Source organism: Sorex araneus, chromosome 2 (assembly GCF_027595985.1).
Source record: "Sorex araneus isolate mSorAra2 chromosome 2, mSorAra2.pri, whole genome shotgun sequence".
Taxonomy (NCBI): domain Eukaryota; kingdom Metazoa; phylum Chordata; class Mammalia; order Eulipotyphla; family Soricidae; genus Sorex; species Sorex araneus.
In genome coordinates, this window is record NC_073303.1 from 307,521,154 (window position 1) to 307,546,017 (window position 24,864).

General features: G+C 37.3%; 1 protein-coding gene across 2 annotated transcripts in view; it reads left to right on the forward strand.

The window, feature by feature from the left end:
- PLD1 (phospholipase D1) overlaps positions 1-24,864 on the forward strand; it is a 288,369-nt gene that overhangs the window by 163,315 nt on the left and 100,190 nt on the right. For both annotated transcript variants that reach the window (XM_055127575.1, XM_055127576.1), the window contains 3 exons: positions 4,076-4,157; positions 12,266-12,376; positions 22,412-22,615. In XM_055127575.1, coding sequence (XP_054983550.1) covers positions 4,076-4,157; positions 12,266-12,376; positions 22,412-22,615 — 397 coding nt within the window. The remainder of the gene's footprint in view (positions 1-4,075; positions 4,158-12,265; positions 12,377-22,411; positions 22,616-24,864) is intronic.

The following is a 24,864-nucleotide window of genomic DNA, read 5'->3' on the forward strand; positions in this document are numbered from 1 at the left end:
ATAGCATAATAGTATATAGCATTTTTTTAAGATTATATTATTTCTTTTTCAAGATGACTATGTTTTATAAATTATTTTTTGAATACTATCCTGAGCTCTATTGACATTGATAAAGCTATAAAAATATAATAAATAAAACTTGTTGAATTTGGATCAGCGTGAACTTGTGAATCATCACCATCTTTACCTCCAGGATTGTAAGATATATACTGCAGCTATCTATCACCACCAGGGGTTTCTACCTTCATTTGTTTCTATCTTTTGGATAAAAGAGTACGTAAGATACTCTTTATGTAAATATTATTTAGCTAATATTTAGGCAAATATTTTTCTTAGAAAATGTATGCAAAATAGTTTTATTAACTAGAACTATTGCTGTACAGCATATCTCTAGGCCTCACCCATATTGCATAAGCAAAACTCCAATCCCTTTAACTAACTTTCCATCCGATCTCCCGTAGTCCCTGAAAACCACTGTTCAAGGGTCTTCGGTAGGATGTAAACCATCAGCCCCTCTGGAAAACAGGATGTCCATTCTTTAATAAAGTTAGAGAATTGAAATTTGCCACTTCTGGATACATTGTCAAATGGATTTAAATCAAGACTGTCAAGAGCTATCTGCACTTCATTTAATCTAGAATAATTCCACCTTTTATTTTTGCTAGTTAATCAATAATATTTTTTTTTTTTTTTGCTTTTTGGGTCACACCCAGCGATGCTCAGGGGTTACTCCTGGCTTTGCACTCAGGAATTACTCCTGGCGGTGCTTGGGGGACCATATGGGATGCCGGGGATCGAACCCGGGTCGGCCGCGTGCAAGGCAAACGCCCTACCCACTGTGCTATCGCTCCGGCCCCTAGTTAATCAATAATATTAATCTTTTTTTAAAGAATCAACTTTTGGGGGCCGGAGCGATAGCACAGCGGGTAGGGCGTTTGCCTTGCACGCGGCCAACCCGGGTTCGATCCCCGGCATCCCATATGGTCCCCCAAGCACTGCCAGGAGTAATTCCTGAGTGCAAAGCCAGGAGTAACCCCTGAGAATCGCTGGGTGTGACCCAAAAAGCAAAAAAAAAAAAAGAATCAACTTTTGGTTTCACTGAATTTTCTATATAATTTTTCTATTTGTTTACTTTTTAAAATTCTATTGAGTTCTATTCTTCCATATCCCTTTATTTTGATTTAATTTGATCTTTCTATTTTTCTTCATACAGAAACTGCTCATTGGTTTTAAAATGTATCTTCCTCAGATAAGCATTTAAAGCTAAAAAATCTTCTAAGAAGAACATTTATTTTAGAATATTTTAGTACTTCCGAAATCAGTCTGCCTCTTAAACTCAAAAGCATCTTATGGTTATTACTGTCATCTCTTGTTTTCTTTAGCTATACATACCATAATGATTTATTCTACTGCTGTCCTTGATTATGCAAAATACTCTAGTATAAAATTCTTTTGAAGGTTGCTTAACTAATAGTTACTTAGCAAAAATGCTGATCTAATAATGCTGTGAGTTATAGCTGCTCTCCCCTTGCCATAAACCCACCTCTATACTTGATAGAATGAATAATGGTCTTTAATCTTTTTTGTGCATTATTTCTAAAATTAAGAATCCCTTGAGAGCTATCTTAAAATCAGTCAGAGCACCTGGTAGATTGTTCAGAATACAAGACTGTATTCTAAATGCAAGTTTTATAAATTAAATATTAAAGGATATTAAAGACTATTTCTTTTTTTTATTTTTTATTTTTTATTTATTTTTAAAGACTATTTCAACACATAGCTTGAAATATGATCCAAACCAAAAGCTGTTGTGCCCATAATTAATGTGTGTATAAAAAATTTAAGCATATATACATTAGATATCTTTTGCCTTCTGTGGATAGTTTTGCCTTCTATCAGACTCAGAGATGCAGTGTTATATTTTAAAATGACCACTTCTAGAGTAAGTCTAGACTTAATCTAGACTTAATCTAGACTTACTCTAGAAGTGGTTAATCTAAACTTTTTGTCATTTGCTAATTTTTGTTTATTCAGTCATAGATTACCTTTGAGCTTTTACTCCAAATTAAATGTGTGGTATCTATACCATGCATGTCCTTCCATTTGTCTGCTTTCTTATTTATCTTTCCTTGAGGTATATTATCTCTTGACTTTTATTTCCTTAACTGAATTAAATGGAACTTAAAAACATTATTTCAGTCTTTCTTGATTTTTGCCTTAAAACCCTATTATTGTTTTACATACTTAGCAGACAGTCTGGCAAGATAATATTTTAGTCTAGAATTTTGTATCACTGTCACTATATCACTGTCATCCCGTTGTTCATCGATTTGCTTGAGTGGGTGCCAGTAACGTCTCCATTTGTCCCTGTCGAGTGCTAGTGTAGCCCAAGGGCGTACTGGGGTGTCTTTCAGGGTCAGGGGAATAAAGACCATCATTGTAACTATTTTTGGCATATCAAGTATGCATGGGTAGCTTGCCAGGCTCTGCCATGCTAAAATTCTGTAATACTTTAATATTTACAGTTTATTCCTGCTCTTGCAAATCAGATAAAGATTTTAGCAGGTTAAAGTTTTGTTTGTGTTTGGTGCTTTTTTTTGCCTGTTTCCTTTTTTTTTTTATTACAGTGATGTTGCAATATAAACAGATTTAGTTTAGGCACTAACATTAGAATTCACCCTCCCCCCCCGCAGGGAAAAGAGATCCCAACTGTACTCCACTGTCTGTGCCACTGCTAAATATTGAAGGCCGCTTCTCACACTGCAAATTGTTTTCATCTGCCAGTAAACGTTTCTTTATTGCTTAGAAAGCTCCCGAATCTGGGGCTGGAAAGATAGTACAAGGAGTACTTGTCTCTCAAGAGCCCCACTTCTGTTTGGAGTTTTGTTTTTGTTTTGGGGGTCATGCCTGGCTTTGCTCAGGGCTTCCTTGTGGCTCTGTGCTCAGGAATCACTCTTGGTAGGCTCAGGGACCATATGCAAGGTAAATGCCCTGCCTGCTGTACCATCACTTTGTTTCCCAACACAGGTTTTATTCCCAGCACCCCACATGGTCCCCTAAGCACTGCCAGAAGTAATTCATGGGTGCTAAGCCAGTAGTAACCACTGGATCTTCAGCTTAAGTTATTGGAATGCTCCAGAAAATGTGATCTAAGCAATTAAGTTTCCCTGAGCACTGCCTGAAGTAATTCATGGGTGCTAAGCCAGTAGTAACCACTGGATCTTCAGCTTAAGTTATTGGAATGCTCCAGAAAATGTGATCTAAGCAATTAAGTCTCATATAATAAGAAATTTGTTTATTTTGCTTCCTCCACCCCTCTTTTTCGTTGGTGCCAGAATGAAACTGGGACCTCACACACTCAAGGCATGTGCTCTACTGCTGAGAACCTGCACCCCTAATGAAGAATACTAAGAAAATTAAACTCGAACACTAATGGCGTAGTGATTTTTGTGTTTTGATTCATCCTTTAATATTAGAGAATGGCTATACCTCTCTAAGCATCATATTCTATATAATATGCATTTAAAAGCTACTTTTCCTGTTGTGTATGTGTATATGTATGTCTCGTTCTTATCAAAAAGAAATGTAATATTCTCATTAGCCCCACACATAACTTGTCATGTGTTTTCTTATTTGGTATCATGTTTTTTGTGTTGTAGTTGAATAGTGAGTCTGGAAAAGCAGGTAGATAAAAGTCAAGACACTGAATATTTTGACAGTATGAAGGAGATGGAAAAGAATGTCTATGGACCCTGCACCTCTGGGAGGAATAAAAGAGAAAAGAGGGAGAAAAGGAGGAATGGAGGGTGAGGGGTAGTGAGAAGAGAATAAAAAAGAATGAGTGGGGGAGGGATTGAGAGAGAGAAAGAGAGAAACAGAGAGTCAGAGATAGATTTTTTCACTGTAATAAAAACTCTTTTCCATGAAAAGTTGTCCATAGTCTTCTAGAAGAACTTTGAACCACACACCACAGTTAAGGATGATGATAGCCTTGTGCTAAAATTGTTCTAATGACACAGTCAGAACTTTATACTCTGTGTGATTTCTTGAAATCTTTTTTTTTGTGTGATTTCAGGTTGAGTCCAGAAATCTTTCTGAAGCGCCCAGTGGTTGAGGGAAATCGCTGGCGATTGGACTGTATTCTTAAACGAAAAGCAGTAAGTAATTTCTGAACAATTATTAAAATAATTTCTCTAATTTTTCATGTTACCTCACATACTACTTAAAATCTTTTCCTTAGAATTTGGCAAAAGAGCCATAATAACTACTAATTCAAATCATTTGGTTCTGATTTCTTTTTTCTATCCATATTGAGTGCATAAATATTTTAAGCTAATTTGCAACATGGATTCTATTAGTGGCTCTAATTTTTATGTTTTTACCCAGTTATGGGCAGTTAATTTTATAAGCAAAACAATTGAAATAAAATTTCATTATTAACTGATAAATATTGAAATAAATCTAGCACTTCATTTTATTTATTGTTTTGTGATTTGAGCAGAGGACACTGTGATCCTGAGAATAATATCCCCAAATGAGCCCAAGCTGATATTAGAGAATATAAAAAAGTATTAAATATTTTTATTATATAATTATAGGAAGAGTTCACAGTAATATTGTAAACATTTTTCCTTGTGTAATATCGATTTTGTATATCAGGTATGCTCTTCATTATAAAATTAAAGAAATTAATCACCATAGCCTATCAACAACTGATTTAACCCATTTTTCTTCAAATTTTTTATTTAGTTGGCCTACAACCAAGTTTTAATTAAATTATATTGAATACAATGCAATTAAAATGAAATCCAATTTGAATCTTTATTATTAAACACGTCCAAATTAGGGGATATTCTGTGTACTATTATGTACATATTAGAGAATAGCTTCCTTACTACTATTTAAGTCATTTTTTATCTGATAGATAAAACTTCTTCAAAATTTATAGATCATAAGTAATTAGAAGTAGTGCTTTTCTGTTTCTCATGAACTTTACTCATTTCTTCTTCCCTGTCCTCCATTCATCTTTTCTGATCTCTTTTTACATTTACCCAACCCTTCTTTCAATGTATTTCCCCCCACGGCTTTAGGATTTCTATGTCAGATCTCACTCCATGTAGTGGAGTAAAATAATTTGATCGCTCTTTATTCCGTCATGTTTTGCACATAGTGTCATTGTACTGCCTAGTCAATTCATTGTCTCATTAGAAATTCCATTCACAAATTGGATATTCTAGTTCCAAATGACATTATTTGCATATTCACTAAATAGGTCAGCAGGTAGTCAGTGAGGATTCCCTAGGAACCACTTGTGCTATATTGGTTAGGGGTGTCCTCTGCATTGAGACCTGTCCAGCCCTGTCCATGCAGTTTTTGGTGTAGCATTATGTTTGGCTCAGTCCTAGGAGTTCTATAGCACAATTTCTTCTTGAATCTTTACTAAACTTCACTTTATGAATTAGATTGGCTCTATGCCTTCCAGGTTTCTCTCTGTGAAATGATAACTTTCTCGTTCTCCTCAAGATTCTATTTTAGTAAGTTTTTCTAGTCTTGCCAATCAGTCTACAGTCATACTAGTAAATCCTATTTTCAGTCCTTAATTAATACTTTACTATTTTATTTTTCAATCAGCATGCATTTTTTGAATTCTATTGGCAGAGCAATTGGCTAATAATACAGCTTATATGTAATAAGAGGCACAGTCTTATAGAAGCAAGTTAAATATCTGCACAGGAGTCTACTGAGTTTTGAAACAATGTCTTGACCAGGAGAAAAGCATATGGTATATCAGTGGGGGCAGCCTCTCAAAGCAAAAAGAATTTAGGGCACTTCAGATGATCATCATCATTATTATCTTATTGATCGTTGGTTTTCTTGAGCTGTCTCAGTAACAGCTCCATTCGTCCTAGCCCTGAGATTTTAGCAGCCTCTCTTTACTCATCCTTCCCAACAGTGCCACATTGGAGGCTCTTTTAGGGTCAGAGGAAAGAGACCCATCATTGTTACTGGTTTTGGCATATGAATACGTCACAGGGAGCTTACCAGGCTCTCCCTTGTGGGCAGGAAACTCTCGGTAGCTTGCCAGGTTCTCAAGAGGGACAACTAGACTATAAGATGTCGGTTTTTGGGTTTATAGTCTCTGGATGTTGGCTGTTGATGGGATTACATGGCATCAGGGGCAGTTTCTGGGTGTGAATGCCTAGCTACTGGAAAATGGGGGATCTGGGCGGAAGAGGCCCAGTCCCAATCTGAGCAGGCTTAGAGATTTCAACCCCAGGTCCTGCACACCTGGGTTCCTTTGCCAGTTCCTTCATGCACAAGGCTCATCCGAACATGTGGAGAGTGGCCTTGAACATGGCTGTGGCTGGGTTCCAGAGGTCTTCAGCTGCAGGGGCTCTGCTCAGGGTGGGGAGGGAAACTCACCCCCTGCCAGGGGGCCCCGGTGAAGACAGCCAGGCATAGGGGCAAGAGACTCTGCCACACATTTCAGATAGATAAACAATTTTTAAATGTCAGGAGGTAGTCTCTAGGTTTAAAAAATGTGGTGAGGAACTGTTCTGTTGTTGTCTTTGTTTGGTTACTATTTTTATCTGTTTAGCGGCCACATCCAGAAGTGCTTAGGGATTAACTTCTGGATCTGTGCTCAGGGATAGCCTTTGGTGGTGCTCAGGGGACTATAGACTACGTCACGGACCGAACCAAAAGCAAATCTTGTATAAGGCAAGAGGCCTAATTCCTGTCCTGTCTCTCCAGCTGCCCAAAGAATCTTTCTGGAGGCAGGAATTCAGATGTCTATCAGTTGCAATGAGGTGATGGGCAGATTATGCCCAAGTTATAGCCTATCTGGGTTGGGGGAAGAAAGCTGAAAAGGGTTCAGCTGCATCTTGTGGCTTTGTGAACCAAGTCTGAGGTTGGGACTGGATGGAAAACAATAGGACTGTCGAGAGGTGTGGTGGGTAAATGGAAATCTGATCTAAATGATGTGTGGGAGAGTGTATCTGGTAAAGGGAGTACATGACTTGGGTATGAGGTGCCTACAGGATATGTGAGTAAACTCTAGACAGCTGGAAAATGCCTTCAGAGGGCGCAGGCAGCAGATCTGGCATGTGCTTATGCATTCCTCTTAATGTACCCATCTACTTTCTTTTTCTATAATAGCTTGACTTTTTTTTTTCTTTAATAGCCCACAAACCCTGGTGAGATTCCAGGGAAACAGCAAGGCCAAATAAATCTTACTGCCTGATAATTGTGCTTCATTTCAATTTCATTCACTTCCCGAAACTAGTAATTTTTAAATTGCTTATAGTGATTTAAATTTTTTCCTAAGGAATTGGTAGTCCTATTAAATATTAATTTCTCAGTGGTACATTTCATATAATCTAGCTGTACAACATTATTATTTTGTCATGAATTTTTAACCTCAGATCATTCCAAATTGACATTTCAAATGCTCATAAACACTACTGCATATAAATAATTTAGTTCCAGAAAGCCACTGGCTTCACCAAGAACACACTTAGAAGATATATTTATTCTTGCACTAATGAGTCTCAGAGGTCCACAGGTTGATTAAATTATGTGATTTTTTAAATTAGTTTTTGTGTATTTTTTTTAGGGATTTATTGGTGCTGTCACATAGCCTCATATAGGAGAATGGTCCCTCTGAGAATCACCAAATTGATAGTTTCTTGTTGACCTGTTATGAAATATCATATATGCAGAAATGTGTGCAAATAGCATCATTGTAGACACTATGTGAATATTGTGAGAAAATATTCTATGAGGAATATGAGAGAAAAATACAATTATTACATATTATATGAGGAATATGTAAGAAAATATGATTATCATAACCATATCCCTGTAGTTAATTTGTATATTTTAATCTTAGAAATGTGTGATCTATGTAATTAAACTGGCACTAAAGGAATCTTCAAGTGTAACTTCATGGAAAGTTACATAAAAGTTTTAGTTCTCATGCTAGAAATCTAACTACAAATCAGTAGGAAAAGAGGTTCAGGCTAGTCAACAAAGAACAATAATCACATCTTTTCACAGAAAACTTAAGCAGTATGTTGAATCAAAATAGTGAGCTAGAAGATTATAGAAAAGGAGAAAATACCTTCAGGGCTGAGAAGCTGGGTGAAAGAGTTGGAATGCATGCCGCCTCTACCCCACGACACCTTGAGCACTGCTGACTGTGTCAGATTATCTTCTGTGCTGACTGTGACTTGGATATTTTTGCTCCTATATTCCTGGATGTTTTGCCCTTGAGTGAGAGTACAGTGGGTAGGGTGCACACCACTGACCCAGCTTTGATCCCCAATGCCCTATATTTTCCCCAAGCACTTCCAGGAATTATTCCAGAGCCAATATTAAGGCCCCAAACAATAGTAGTAGCAGAAGTACTAGTAGTAGTAGTAAAAGTTCCAGTGCTTTCTGCCTTTCAGTCACATTCTTTATTTCACATTTCCCTTCTTGAGGAAATTCTTGGCAAGTGACTAAGTAACTTAAATTGTTGATTATTCTAGTGATGGATGGATGGATAAGGAAATCTATCTTCAGGGAATAGGCAAATTCTATTCCACTTAGAAGATATTTAACCATAGAACTTTGAACAACCAGAGAATGAACTAACAGAAAATAAAATCTCTTTGGTTTGAAATATACATGTGCATATATATACATATATTAATTATTTCATTGCCTAAACATATGTTTAAATATAAAGCTCCTAACAATTCTTACTGTTTAGAGTGTTATGCCTGCTCTTCTCAAACATTAATTAGAAAAAGGGACAGAACTATGTCTTTGGAAACTCAGTCTTCATGAAGTTTATTTTGTGTAACTTTCATGCTAGTTGAGTCCAGCAGAGATAAGAAGCAGCTTTTTGTATAGCCAACTTCAGCTTCCTCTTTAAATATTTACTTTTCCTCTTTCTGAGCAAAAAGTCATTTCCCCTTGGGTCACTGAAACCCAAATGCATTGGCAAAATGTTAGGTGCTTCAAAAATGCATTTTTTAAAAGACAGGATTAATAACATTTTTTCCCAATTTCCTTTTAATTTTACATATATTATTTTCCACATTTTGGGAAGATTTGAACTGTTTTACCCAGCAAGTGTTTTATTCCCATGGTACATTTTTTCCCTTTTATAGTATATGATGATGTTATAATACTTCACAAAATGATGGACATTATATTATATAATTATCACAAAAATCTTGCCAACCTATTATTTGTGGCCATGGGTAAGAAAATAGTAGTAAGCTAAACTAAATAAAAAAAATAGACTTTCTTATATTTAAATTCTTGTTAGTCCTTGTGTTTAAACTAGAAAGAATTCTAGAATTTCTATCCTATTTTATTGTTTTAATTTATTTCAATGAGAGAAATTACAGTAGGGAAGATAATGCCAAGTCTTAATGGATAGAGGCTAATAATAAATAGAATTTATTAGTTAGGCAGGCAGATGTGAAATCGCAACTTCAGGCAAGATTTTAATTTGCAGCAACTGTTCTTCATGAGTAAGAACTCTAAGACTTGCAATCACACTCATTTAAAAATAAATGAACCACGTTGAAAGGCATCAGGTATTGAAATGTCCTAAACTTGAAGCAGGAATGGGTAGTTTAAACTTTGTTTCATACATTTGCATGAGAAACTCTTTGTTTGTAACTTATACTTAGTGCTAAATTTTAAAATGTTCAAAGAGTGAAATAAATCACAACAGTAGAGAAAAAAGTAGACTCATATGATTTTCTTTCCATACACTTTGTGCCAGACAGGAATCCGCTCCCTCTGCCCGTATCCTTGCGGTGGTATTCCTTACTCACTTATAGAGCTGTGCATGATCTCAGTAATAGTTGCATCTGATAAATAAACAAGTTCCAAAGATCTGCTGTTAAACAGAAAAACAGAATGACGTATTTCTTATCCTGTTTCCTTTTTTTTTTAGAGCAGAGTGTTCTCCCTTATATTTAGCACAGAGTACTTTTTCTCCTTAAAGTAGGCCAGAATGCAAATCTAGTTTATTCCTCAAAATAATTTTATGTTATAAATATGTATTTATCATTTTATTTATGGACTGGAGTGATAACACAGCAGGTAGGGCATTTGCCTTGCATGCGGCTAACCTGGGTTCCATTCCTCCATCCCTCTCAAAGAGCCTGGCAAGCTACCGAGAGTATCTTGCCCGCATGGCAGAGCCTGACAAGCTATTTTGGCACATCTAATACGATTGCATATTAGATATGCCAAAAACAGTAACAACAAGTCTCATGATGGAGACGTTACTGGGGCCTGCTCGAGTAAATCAAACAGAATGAAGATGCTATAGTGCTACATTATATCTTTTTATTGGGGGTGGAGTTTGGGCCACATCCAGTGATGCTAAAGGATCACTCCTAGCAATGCTCTTAGGACCATATGTGGTGCCATAGATTAGAACCAGGGTCAGCAAGATAAAAAGCAAATGCATCAATCTCTGTATATTTTTCTGGGCTCTAGCTTTATAATATCTTTAAAATATTTTCAGATATTAGTAACATCAAGAGAGACTGTTATGTTGAAATGAAGGATGATGAAGGATTAGAGGATTAGTGACCAAACATGCTTCTTAGTCTTAGTAGATAAGGAACTCCAGATGTGTTTATTTTAGTCAAGATTCATGGATTTTATGTGATCTAAAAATATTAACTGCTGTCATTTCATGTGTTCATATTATTTCAAATATATCAAGTTTGTATAAATTAGATATGTTCTATTCAGCCAGGTTCCATAAAGTTAAGATGCAAAAATTTTCTTTATGAAATTGCTATGGATTATTCGTTTAAACTGTAAATTACTTTTTGTTACTAGTTTATTAGATATACCTTCTTTTCTAATAACTACAAAGTAATATGGAAGAGATAGAGTGCATATCTTGGATGCTGGAATCCTGAGTTTCAGTGTGAACTCCATCAGATGTGGCACTCGTGGTCTCTGAGCACCACTGCTCAAGCAGTAGCGCCCACATCTTAAAGCATTGCTGGGAGTCTCCCCCTGAAGCAGCAAATATTATGAAAAAATTTTGCATTTGGTTTCTTAACTATTAAATTCTTAGGTTATAAAGATTCGGTATGTGTGAAATATGTTTCAGAATGCTTTACAACTTTTAGAAGTAGGAGATGAAGATTTAAATGCTGCAAACCACAGAGTAATACAAAGGATGCAAAACTGAAAAGTAATAATAATAATAATAAGTAATACAAGAATGGAGAATAGAGCTCGAGATGGAGTGTATTCTGAATTGTATGTTGGAGGGGGAGCATATGTCTGAGTGGACAAGGAGACAGGAAGAGAAGAGTGACCTCAAAGAGGGGAAAGTTTAGCATAAAAGTCTTGCCACCTCCTGGACTAGAAAGAAAAATACTAACACTTTTCTGTACTACTGTTTTGATGACTGATATTAATAATAAAGATTATTTGTATTGTATATTAAAGTTTACAAGGCACTTTTACTTTAATTTGACCTTTCCAGTAGTTCTATCTATTTTCTTTTAGGTTTAGAGTCTAAAGATGCTTTAGTGTTAAATTATGTTGCTAAACTCTAAGATTTTTAAGTATTAAAGAAGATAACTTCCAAAGAAAAAAATTTACTTATGGAATAGACAAACATGATTGGATTATAGATTAAGAATATGAAGTAACACACTTGAATATTCAGAGATCTTCAATCTTTTAAAACTAAGGAATGTTTTATCCACTTAAATAATTTTTAACAAAGGAAAATTCTGTGTAAAAATATTCCCAGAATTGTCTAGGTATATTTAACAATTTGTTGCATTAGTTTTTAAATCACTATTACTTTAACTAATTTAGATTTAATAACAATAAGCAACTGTAAAACCATCATCTATAATAGGAATCATATCAAAACTTTACCCAAAGACAATTGTTTGGAAATATTCAAAGCAATGTGATAATTGAATAGTTTTAGCAGTTGAAGTTGTAGTTTCAACTTTCTATTATTGGTTAAACATTGACATTTTCTCTTGATATGACATGTCATAAAAAGAGAAGGGAAGTAATTTTTCCTGATACTTCTATCTTAATATTCACTTGCATTTCACTCCCATGCATTATCTTTTTAGGAAGCACTTTAAAGTACTTGCTTACAGGAGAACATTCAGAAAGGGAAGTGCACAAAAAGAAAAGCAAAAAAGTAAAACCATAGGCTGCCTCCAGAGATTTTTATCCCTTTCTGTGTTTTCTCTTGTCACAGCAACAGGGTGTGAGAATCTTTGTAATGCTCTACAAGGAGGTGGAACTTGCTCTTGGAATCAACAGTGAATACAGCAAGAGGACTTTGATGCGACTACACCCTAACATAAAGGTATCCAGACTCATCTTACTGAACAATATATTTTTTTATTATTCTGTAGTAGCTCTTTACATATATTTTGCTCTGAGCATTGGCAATTTATAGAATTCCCAATTATATTTTTTAATAAATGGCATGTTGTCCTCAGAAATAAAACAAAAAATATATACACCCATATTGTAATGTTGATGGAGTCGAAGAGCTTGCATTTCTTTTCCTCTTACACTGGTAATTTTTTTTAAAAAACATGCTTTTAATAGTTTTAATATTCAACAGTTTTAATATTCATGGTCAGGTCTATACTCCTCATTAAAATTATTCTGGAACCTCTTAGATATGATCTTCCTGTGACAGCCCTTGAACTCTGATAACAACAAAGAAAATTGCTCCAGATTTAAAAGTGTTCTTAATAGCACCTCATTTGAATTACTAATAAAGCAATAAACATGATGAACAATTTGGAAACACTCTTGGATATTTTACTAAAGACCTAAATCTTATCAATAACTATTTCCCAGTTATTGTGCTAGTTGAAGACTTAATGAATTAATAAATCCCCAGCAGGCTAAAGGATGTAACCATTGTACAAAGGACAGGGGGAGAAAAATTTTCCCCCAGAGGTTGAGTTGTTGAATGACATTACTCCTAAAAATTATTTATTCATGCACTAAGTTTCTATCAAGAATAGACTATGTGCAAGGAACTGTCCTGAGGAAAAGATTTTGTCTTTAATCAACATAGAACAAATAAGTGTTCACAAATAATTGAAATACAAAATTGATCAGATAAATAACTGTAAAAATATATAATAAATAACAGTGATTAAGTTTTTAGGTTTATTTAGTAATCTTTGTGATTTTTATTTGATCAATCACAATCAATCACAATATCCCGTGAATCACTGTTTTCTCAGGCAGGCTCAGTAACATCTCATTTCGTCCATTCCCTGAGATCTTAGAAGTCTATCTCGACAAGGCCCTCTTAACGATGTTGCACTGGGGGCTCTTCAGGGTCAGGGGAATGAGATCCAGCTTGTTGCTGGATTTTGCATATGAATACACCATGGGAAACTTGCAAGGCTGTCCCATGTGGGCAGGAAACTCTCAGAAGATTGCCAGTTTCTCCCAGAGGGAGAAGTAGGCTAAAGATATCGCTTCTGAGAGCTTGCTTTTAAGTCTCTCTCTGGATGTTGGCCATTGATGGGATTACACACACCTGGGTTCCTCTGCCAGTACCTTCATGCATGAGGCCTGTCCGAACGTGTACAGAGGAGCCTCCAGCATGGCTGTAGCTAGGTTCTGGTGGTCTTCGGCCCCCGGGAGCTCTGCTCGGGTGGGGAGGGAAGCGGGAGCCCATCCCCTCAGAGGGGCCCTGGGGAAGACAGCCAGGCGTTCGGGCAAGAAACTCACTTTTGATATTTGATACCGCATCAAATAAGATTTGGACGAATACTTGAATGTATATTATTTGGCAACAAATGAGTTCAGACAGCAAAAGATTAAAATATTAACTATTTTTATATCTTTGGGGACAAATAAGCGAAACTTTTTTTCTTTTAACCTAGAAAATAGGAGTCTTATAGGCAGTGTGTGTGTGTGTGTGTGTGTGTGTGTGTGTGTGTGTGTGTGTGTGTGAAGCAAAATAGCTGTACTGAATGGAATTTGCTTAGAAAGACTCGAGGGGAAAGAAAAGGAGGAATACATATTGAAGAACGAGCATGAGCTTCTCCGGAGTGTGACAATGCAGAGAGAGAGAGAGAGAGACAGAGAGAGAGAGAAGTATTCAGGGAGAGCATGGACTTGAAAGAACAATCGTCTTGTATGCAATCTAAGGACTTTCTCAAATAGAAGAGTATTTTAAAATGATAATTAGCTTTTATATGCCTTTTTATGACCTAAATAAATATGAAAAACGTAGCATAATAAAAATTATTTGACACTGATACCATATATGGTGGGGCTGGAGCAATAGCACAACCAGTAGGGCGTTTGACGCACCCGGCCAACCTGGGTTTGATTCCTCCATCCCTCTCTGAGAGCCCAGCAAACTACCAAGAGTATCCCGCCTGCACGCACAGCAGAGCCTAGCAAGCTACCCGTGGCATATTATATATGCCAAAAACAGTAACAACAAGTCTCACAATGGAGATGTTACTGGTTCGCACTCGAGCAAATCGATGAACAATGGGACGACAGTGCTACAGTGCAGTGCTACCATATATGGTTCTTCAAACCCTGCCAGAGTAATCCCTGAGAACAGATCCAAGAGTAAGCTCTGCAAACTAGTATGTGTGGCCTAAATTTTTTTAAAAAAAGGATTAAAAATCCTTAAAGATCATTAAAAAGGAAAAAAAAAGATAAGCCAGACTAAATTATAAATATGCTCTTTTAAAAGCAAATTAAACAACAAAACAATGACCATAAAATAAAGAATGAAAATACAAAAAACCCCTGAAATCTCCATGCTCTCTCAGAGTCGGGAATGGGTGACCTCCCCATATCTCCCTGTTCTTCCAGGAACCTGGCAGTCACACCCATGAACTGCCTCCAGTGTCATATAAGCTCAAAGTCACCATCCAGTTAAAAATTAAACTCCACCAATATCACCCCATTTAAAATTTCAAGTCATTTTAGAATTCAATTTTAGAATTTTAGACATTTCACCACTGATGTACCAGGAGAAAAACACTACATTGGCTGGGGTTTAAAATAGAAGGCAGCTCTTATACAAGGGCTTAATGGCTCCAGGGTGAGATACAGGTATCTTCATACACTTCCTTCTAAGGAAACTTTTATTGATCATTTTTAGTGAATTAATCATAACAAGAAATATAAAATAAATTATTAAGAGCTTGCAATTGGGGCAGGCTTGGGTGATGGCTGGGAAATTTTGAAATAGTTAAAAATTTTGAAATTTTGAATAGGGGAGGTGTAATGGTGGTTGGATTGGTGTTGGAATATTAAATGTATTAAATTATTGTGAACAACTTTATGAAAATAAAAGAAAATTTAAAAGAAAAAGAAAACACATGCAAAAAATGTATTTAGAGTAGTGAGGTTTTCTTTTCTCCTTTTTTGTTTTATCAACATTTTCTTTAATTTGTCCAAAAGTTTATTTTGATAAAGAACCATGAATTACAAAGTTTTTCATAGCTGAGTTTTTGACACACATTGTTCCATCACCAAGCCCACCACCAGTGTCAACTTCCCTCCACCAGTGTATCCAAATTCCCTCTCCTACACGCATCCCCTCCACTAGCCCTTGTCTTCCATCTTGACAGTCACCTTTTAAATCGGGTTATTAAAATTTGAGTCTCACGGTTTCAGTATCGTTGACTCTGTGGTTTGGATATTTAGCTGTATCATTCCTTGACACAGCCATTCGTCTGAGCCCCTTTGGCCCCTGACCCCATTGCTTCTTATCTATCTCTCTCCCCTCCCCTTAATTCTATTTTGTTCCTTCTCTTTCCTAAACTCTGCGGTCAAGGTTAGTCTAGACTCCCCCTGCCCCCCTGCTTTAAACAACTGCATTTTCTTATCAGTTACTTTAAATAACATATGTAAATGATATCATCCTGTGTTTGTCTTTCTTATTCTAGTTTATTTCATTTAACATGATATCTTCCAGTGCCATTCCTATTGCAGCAAAGTGCATGCTTTCATCACTCCTTACGGAGTATTCCATTTTCTGTGCCACGTCTTCATGGTCCACTGATCTGTTGTTGGACATCTAGGTTCATTTCAAATCTTAGCTATAATCATTTAGATATATTATTTTTATAACAGAATTTCATGAACAAAGGTGTTAAACTTTGGGTTCAGTGACTTATTAAAAGTCTTATTAAAAGTCACTGTCACTGAGGACCAGGGATATAACTCAAAAGGCTAGTGCACATACTTTTTTTTAAAAAAAGAAGGTTCAGGTTCAATCCCCTGAGTATTCCAGACTGCCCGTATCAATCACCGCAATATTGCTGCATGTGGCCCCCAAACAAACTAGTTCTTGGCTTTCATGGACGATTCCAGGAAGACTGGTGCAGTAAGAAGCACATGAACTGTCTTCCCTCTTAGGCGACAGTTTGCACTAGAAGACTCAGTCTTATGTAACCATTCAGGAAGTCCCAGGGCTTTGAAGGCTGGCAACTTGGAAGGCGTGAGAAATAAACTGCCCTTGCTTTTGATCAGTTTTACTACATTTACAACTGGATAGATAGCAAGAACCCCGAGGCTGTTAACTCTCTGCCCCCCTGGGCAAAAGAACTTGCTAGGCATTTAAAAATTTATCAGCCTTTTTATTTTTCTGTTCCACTTTGGAGACTAGACACGAAAATACTGGAACATTTAAAATAAAGCACATATACTGGGGGACGTAGAACCTCTACTTGCCTAGGTAAAAATACAGTTTATAAAACAGTTGAGAAGATCTTAAATTTATACTTCACAATGAAGAAGGAAAATCTGATTTCCTGTTATTAAATTAAAATACCCTGTTCCCAATAATACCAACAACAACTTATAAGGCAAACACAATAAACACACCATCTAGATATGACATATAAAACACTGTACTGAATAACCAGAATACATTGTTCTCAAGTTATACAGGACATGCTTCAGATTAGAAGATATGTTATCCCACAAATACATTTGCACATTTGAAATGGTGGATATCACACAAAGTGCTTCTCTGGCCATAGCAGACTGAAATTAAAAATCAGTAACACATAAAGTAAAAAAGTTTATAAATTTGTGAAAATTAAATAGCCTATCATCAAACAACTAGTAGATCAGAGAAGAAATTATGAGAAGAATTTGTACAAATACTTTAAGACAAATGAAAATGAAATATAACACAACAAAATACATGAAACTGAGAAAAAGTGTTGCTTACGGGGGAAATATATATCTATAAATTCTATATTAAAAAAGTCTTAGGTTAAAATCTTAATTCTGAACTTAAGGGACTAGAGAAAGGGAGAAAATATGAATCCAAACATCTAACAAAAGGAAGGAAATAGTAAGGATTAAAACAGATATAAAAAAAAACAACAGAGAAAACCATCAAAAATAAGTCAAATCTCTCGAAAGAACAACAGTATTGGTTTATGCTTAACTAGACTAATTTAAAAAGAGAGAAGCTTTCACATTTCTGAAACAGGAATAAAATGGAGGACATTACTACTAACACTGTAGCACTGTTGTCCCATTGTTCATTGATTTGTTTGAGCGGGCACCAGTAACTTCTCCTTTGTGAGACTTGTTATTACTGTTTTTGGCGTATCGAATACGCCACAGATAGCTTGCCAGGCTCTGCTGTGCGTGCAGGCAGGATACTCTCGGTAGCTCGCCGGGCTCTCCGAGAGGAACAGAGGAATCGAACCTGGGTTGGTCACATGCAAATCAAATACCCTACCCGCTGTGCGGACAAATTACACTTAATAAAAATTCAAGCTACATACTAGATAGCAGACTGGCCACTATACTACTAACACTATAGGACTGAAAAAAAGGATTATTGAGCACTGTGAGCAATGGAAAGCCAGACAACTGGATAACCTAGATGGAAGATAGGGACAAATTCCTAGAAACAAAGCCTACCAAATCTGTTTGAATCATAAACAAGAATCAATTCTGAGTAGATCTGTAACTAGTGCAGAGATTAAACCAACAATATAAAAAAAAAATCCCCTGAGAATCAATCTGGCCATTTCATTACTGAATTCTGCTAGACTATCTTTCTCAAACTTGTCCAAAAAGTTTTACGGGAGGGAAAGTCTCACCCCTTATATAAGTTAGGCCAGACTGACCCCAACCCAGACAAAGACGCTATTAAGAAAGAAACCAAAGGGGTTAAGAAGATCAATCACTGGAGTGTTAGCACAGCCTAGCATGCTTGAGGCCCCCCGACCTTGATCTCCAGCACTACCATGGCCCCCTGAGCACTTTGAGTGTGGGTCTAATAACAGCTTAGCACCACCCCAGTACTAGTGCTAAAAATTTCAGGACTCCAGTACCTGACCCTTCAGGTCACTATTGCTGAGCTGACTATACCCTGAACACACTAGAGAAGCTGCTCTAAATGATAATAATTTTTTTTTAGAAAGTAAAAAGAAAACTACAGAACAATATTATCCCTACGAACAATGTTGCGAAAATTCTGTTTTGAATGGGGTATTCAGGGGTCTGGGGGCTATTCCTGGCAATGGTTGGTTGCTTCTTGGATCCAGCTGTGTTGGTCATCCCTGCAGTGCTCAGGGGCCATACAATGCTGAAAATTAAACCCAGTGCCTCTGAAAGCCACTCAGGGTCTCCAGCCTTTGAGCTAGCTCCCTGGCCTTGATGAAAAAAATCTTAACAAAGTACTAGTCAACCAAATTCAGCAGTATACTAATAAAAAAACATACCATTCTTAAGTGGAATTATTGGAATGCAGACATACTTTAATACATGAAATTCAGTCAATGTAACATTAACAGGACAAAGTGTTAATGTTACATAATTATCCAATTGATGAAAAATCATTTGACAAATTTTTTTACTTGTCATTCAGTGTCACCCCTTAATTAATTAACTAATTAATTAATATTTTTATTTAATCACAGTGAGATACACAGTTACAGCATTGTTCATGATCAAAGAACAACATTGTAACTGTGTATCTTACTGTGATTCAATAAAGAATCATTTTTAAAAAAGAATAAAGTTGAAAGACTGACTTTCTGGTTTCATGTCTTCCTACAAAGACGCACTTAACAAGACATTGTGGTGATAACATAATAATAGACATATAGACTAATAGAAAAGAACAGAGAAATCATCATAAATGGTCACCTGATTTTTTTCCTTTTGTAAGATAATTATTTTCTAATAAATTTTTTAAAGTTTATTGAACCACTGTGAGATACATTACAGAGCTGTTCATAATCAGGCTTAAGTAATACAGTGTTCCAAGACCCATCCCTCCACCAGTGTATATTTACCACCCCCAATGTCCCCAGTTTCCCTACGCCCCCCCCACCAGTCACCTGATTTTTTGACAAGGCCAAAATTTCACTGGGGAAAGAAGTCTTATAAAGGAAGTAAATAGGGAAGACCAAAATCCAAAACAAAAGAATTGAGTTGAGCCATTACCTGGTACCATATACAAAAATTAGCTAGAGATCGATCAAAATCTAACACTACTGAGTGCTAACATTATAAAAGAAAAAAGATAAAAAGGATAGTGTCAGTAGGTATAGCAGTACTTTCTGGTCCATGACACACACAAAAGAAATATAGGCTGTAAGTTTCAAGGAAAATTGCAGAGGTGTGCATGGGGGACTTGAACGTCCCGTGGCTGAGAGCCATCTCAATTGGCTGGCCCACAGCGACATATGGACAAAGGACCAGGGAAACGGAGAAACAGGGTCCCAAGCTGGTCTGTTGTCAGTTTATTTCTCTCTCTCCTCCCCAAGGTAGTTCAATCTCTTACAGCACAATCAGGGTCGTAGAATTGGTTGTAGTCCCAGTCATCATAGTTCCATCATCCTAGTCTCCTCATAGACCTCAAGGTCCTCTAGCCCTCACCCCTTACAGCATAGTTATATAGAAATCATGAAGGGTGGGGGACACATAGGTGGGGTTGAACATTGTCATTACAGCAAACAGAGGTAAAGCCACTCCTTTAGGGGAATTTCTAGGGAATTAACTGAAGAACAAAATCTCATCTGAGGGTTCAGCACTCTAGTTTACTAGGAGATTCCCTCAAGCGTAGGACTCCATTCAGGGTATATTATTTTCTCCTTTCCTCAACTAGTAATCCATTTAACCAAGCATAGTAAATTTACTTCTTACAATATTTCTAGTCATTTTATATGAATGCAATAAGATATATATATATATATATATGTATATCTTTTTGGGTCACACCCAGCGATGCTCAGGGGTTACTCCTGACTTTGCACTCAGGAATTACTCCTGGCAGTGCTTGGGGGACCATATGGGATGCCGGGGATTGAACCCGGGTCGGCCACGTGCAAGGCAAACGCCCTACCCGCTGTGCTATTGCTCTGGCCCCAAGTAAGAGATATATTAAGCTTAAAGGGTGGCTCTTCCTGGGGATATCTCAGACCACATTTCTCAGGCCAGGTTGGTCTTTTCAAACCCCAGCAGTGTCCTTATTCAGTTACTTCTTTTTGTGTCATGACAGAGTTTGTTCCATGATCATTCTCTTAACTTATACTTATGATGCTTAACCTGTCCACTTTCAATGCCAGGGTAGCTCCCAGCTTTCCCTAGGTCCATCCAGTCCCGTTGTCGGGACCCTCCTTTTGGTGGTGTTAAGAAGAAAGGGCAATTGAGGCTTAAGTCAGGTAAATCTGATGGAAGCCCAGGAGTAAATATTATTTCGGAATCAATTAACTCCCATGTTACAAAAGCATAACATCAACTGTCTTCCTGTGTCTATACAAAAGGGACATTGCTAAACCATGCAAATGACAGAAAGGAAAGAGAAAAGAAATATAGGATTATTAGTGCCTGATGGAATTGGGTGTACCTCAGGGGCATTGCTGTGAGGGTAACTCAATAAACCTAAGCTTTCAGCGGGAAGATCAATGACAACCCAATGTTATCTAACAATAGATAATAAAAGGGAAAAAAAGAAATGAATTGTACAGTGCAATTAAAATGATTCCTCAGATCCATTAGGATAGCTATGATAAAACAAGAAAAAGAAAGTGACAAATATTGGTTGTGTTGTAAAATTAGAAACTTGGTGTACCCTTAGAAGGAGTATAAAATGGTGTGGCATCTGTGAAGAGCCCTATATCAATTCCTGAAAATTTAAAAACAGAAATACATTATCACCCAGTTCTAGTTTTATAGCCAGAGAATTAAAAGTAGGATCTCAGAGATATATTTGTAATCATGACAAATATACCTACAGCAGTATTATGTGCAGGAACTTAAACATGACAAAACATACCCTCCATCAGCAGAAGAAATCTATACATAGTAAAATGTAGTTCAAACATATGTTGGCATTTTATCATTTGGTGCTCAGGCTTACTCCTGGGTCTGTGGTCAGGGGATCATTCCTGTAGAGGACAGGTGAGGCATGCTAAATGGCTAAGAATTATTTCTGCTAAATACTGAGTAGAAAATAACAAATTTGAATATTTTCTTGGGTGTATACAGAACACGTTTGGGGTGAGTATTTGATAGGAAAATGCTATTCAGGAGGAAAAAACAGACCCATCACCATCTGCATGACACATTCCTTCTTCTTTTTATTGAGAATGGGGGGCCACACTCAGAGTGTGCCCAGAGCTTACTCTGGTTCTGCGCTCAGAGATCACTCCTGAGTAGGACTTGGGGGGGCCATGTGTGTTGCTGGAGATCAAATCTGGGTCAGCTGCAGATGCAAGGCAAGTACCCTACCCTCTGTACTATTTCTTCAGCCTCTCTTTTCTTTTTGTTAAGATAACATTATTAGTGAGTGTGTATACACTAATTAAACTTTATAGCTCTTCAAAGTATGTTACTAAGCCATAATCACCACCACCACAGTATCAATATCCTTCCACCGTAGTGCATTAGAAGCTCTTCTCCATTCTATCTCTTCTTCCCCTTCTTCTTTGGCAACCAGAGTTCTGTGCTCAGAGTTCATATCAGTGTCACTGTCACTGCCATCCCATTGCTCATCAATTTGCTTGAGCTGGCGCCAGTAATGTCTCCATTGTGAGACTTGTTGTTACTGTTTTTGGCATATCGAATACACCATGGGTAGCTTGCCAGGCTCTGCTGTGCAGGCAGAATACTCTCAGTAGCTTGCAGGGCTCTCCAAGAAGGATGGAGGAATCAAACCGAGGTCGGCTGTGACAAGGCAAATGCCCTACCCACTGTGCTATCACTCTGCTAGGTTTGTATTTTATTGGTTTTGCTATTACCATACTTTTCTTCTCTGTATCTACATATGAATGGAATAATCAGGCTTCTTTATCCTTCATCTAATAAATGATAGTTTATCTAAAAAATCCACCATTGTTTCTTTTTTTTCCTCCTCAAGGTGATGAGACACCCAGACCATGTTTCATCCACTGTCTATCTGTGGGCTCATCACGAGAAACTCGTTATTATTGACCAGTCAGTGGCTTTTGTTGGTGGGATTGACCTGGCCTATGGAAGGTGGGATGACAATGAGCACAGACTCACGGATGTGGGTAGCGTGAAACGTGTCAATGCCTCCATGGGATCCAACCAGTTACTAACAGTAAGTAACTCTCACTCTACAAACTACATAATATGGACATAATTTACGTAGAAATGTCTCAGCAGCATGGCTCCTGGATTGAATGAGAGCCAGCATCTGGCTGAGGGGTAAGTAACTCTGACTCAAGCATCAAAGACACCTGCTTTCAAATATTACTTCACCACTGGCGAGGCTATGACTTTGCTTCTTAATCTCCCTTTCTTTTCTTTGAAAAATAGGAAACTTGAGCCCAAGCGATAGTATCCAGTAAGGTGCTTGCTCTGGACACATGCACTTGACCTGGATTTGATCCCAGGCACCCCATATGGTCCCCAGAACCCTGTCAGGAGTAATTCCTGAGTACAACCCATGTGACCCTTAAAAAAACAGAAATAAATTTTATAATATAATTAATAAAAGCAAAACAGAAAACAGATTCAATAAAGCATTTGCTATCTCATCATTAACTACATTGATTTGTATTTAAATTCAGAATTTATTTCCCATTTGAAAAAAAGTTCATAAAATAAAAATTTGTGGCAATTGGAATTTAAATTAAAAACAATAAGCAGTGTCATTACGAACAACTATCAAAGTCTTGTGAATCTTTCTACTTAAAATTATTCAGAAATAGGGTAGGCCAATCTGTGATTATTTATGGAATTTTGCTTGAAAAAAGTAGGTTAATAACTTCTCTCAAAAGAGCTTTCAAGTCATAAATTGTGAAATTATCCGGATGCCTATATCCATGTACTGATTATTTCCACTCAAATAGCTGCCAAATATCAATACACTTATTAAAATTTTGATGGACTTCATCTGGCCATATTGCTGTGTCTGATGGAGACATTTATTTTCCTCCTTCTCCTCCTCCTCCTCCTCTCCTTCTTCTTCTTCTTCTTCTTCTTCTTCTTCTTCTTCTTCTTCTTCTTCTTCTTCTTCTTCTTCTTCTTCTTCTTCTTCTTCTTCTTCTTCTCCTTCTCCTTCTCCTTCTCCTTCTCCTTCTCCTTCTCCTTCTCCTTCTCCTCCTCCTCCTCCTCCTTCTCCTCCTCCTCCCCTCCTCCTCCTCCTCCTCTCCTTCTTCTTCCTCTTCTTCTTCTTCTTCTTCTTCTTCTTCTTCTTCTTCTTCTTCTTCTTCTTCTTCTTCTTCTTCTTCTTCTTCTTCTTCCTTCTTCTTCTTCTTCTTCTTTCTTCTTCTTCTTCTTCTTCTTCTTCTTCTTCTTCTTCTTCTTCTTCTTCTTCTTCTTCTTCTTCTTCTTCTTCTTCTTCTTCTTCTTCTTCTTCTTCTCCTCTTCCTCCTCTTTCTTCCTACCTTCCTCCTTCTCATCGTTGTCCTCTCTTCCTCCTCCTCCTTCTCCTCTTCCTCCTCCTCCTCCTCTGTCTTCCTCCTTTCTTTTTTGCTTAGCGACACCTGGCAGTGTTCAGGGATTACTCCAGGTCAGTCTCACGGGTCTTATGTGGTGCTGGGAATCAAAGTGACCTTGGCTGCATACAAGGCAAGTGCTATCAAGGCTCTGTACTCTCTGTCTGGCCTCATGGATCTGGTGGTGACTTTTTTGAAAAAAAAAAAAAAAACCAGCTATATAGTGGCTAAAATGATAGTACAAGGAACAGGGCACTTGCCTTTCATGCAGCTGACTTGAGTTTGATCCCTGGTAGTTCACCTAGTCCTCTGAGCACCACCAGGAGTGAACCCTGAGCACAGTGCAAGGTGGTAGCCATCAGCACTGGCACATAGAGCCTCAAAGCCAAATTTAGTAAGTAAAGACTGTTTTTTTATTGAATATATATCAGTGAAAGCAATGGGCATAAAGAGATTGCTTAGTGTTTACAAGAGGAAAATGTTCAGCAGCTCAACAGTGTATATAACTCATGTAACTAAATTTGAGAAAAAGGTTAATTGGTATGAAATTTCATAAATTTGGCCCACTGAGAGAGGAAATCCAGTTGAATGCCTGGGATTCATTTGGTGCTATTTTCACAGCTCATCAACGTCCCACTGCTGTGGGGCTGACCTAGCACACTGTGTCTGTAATCGGTACATCTTAGCCTGCCCTCAAAGAATTATAATACAGTGTATCTTGCATCACTGTCACTGTATCACTGTCATCCCGTTGTTCATCACTTTGCTTGAGCGGGCACCAGTAACGTCTCCATTCGTCCCTGTCTCGTGCCAGTGTAGGCTGATGGTGCACTGGGGGCTCTTTCAGGGTCAGGGAAATGAGGACCATCATTGTTACTATTTTTGGCATATCGAGTACGCCATGGGT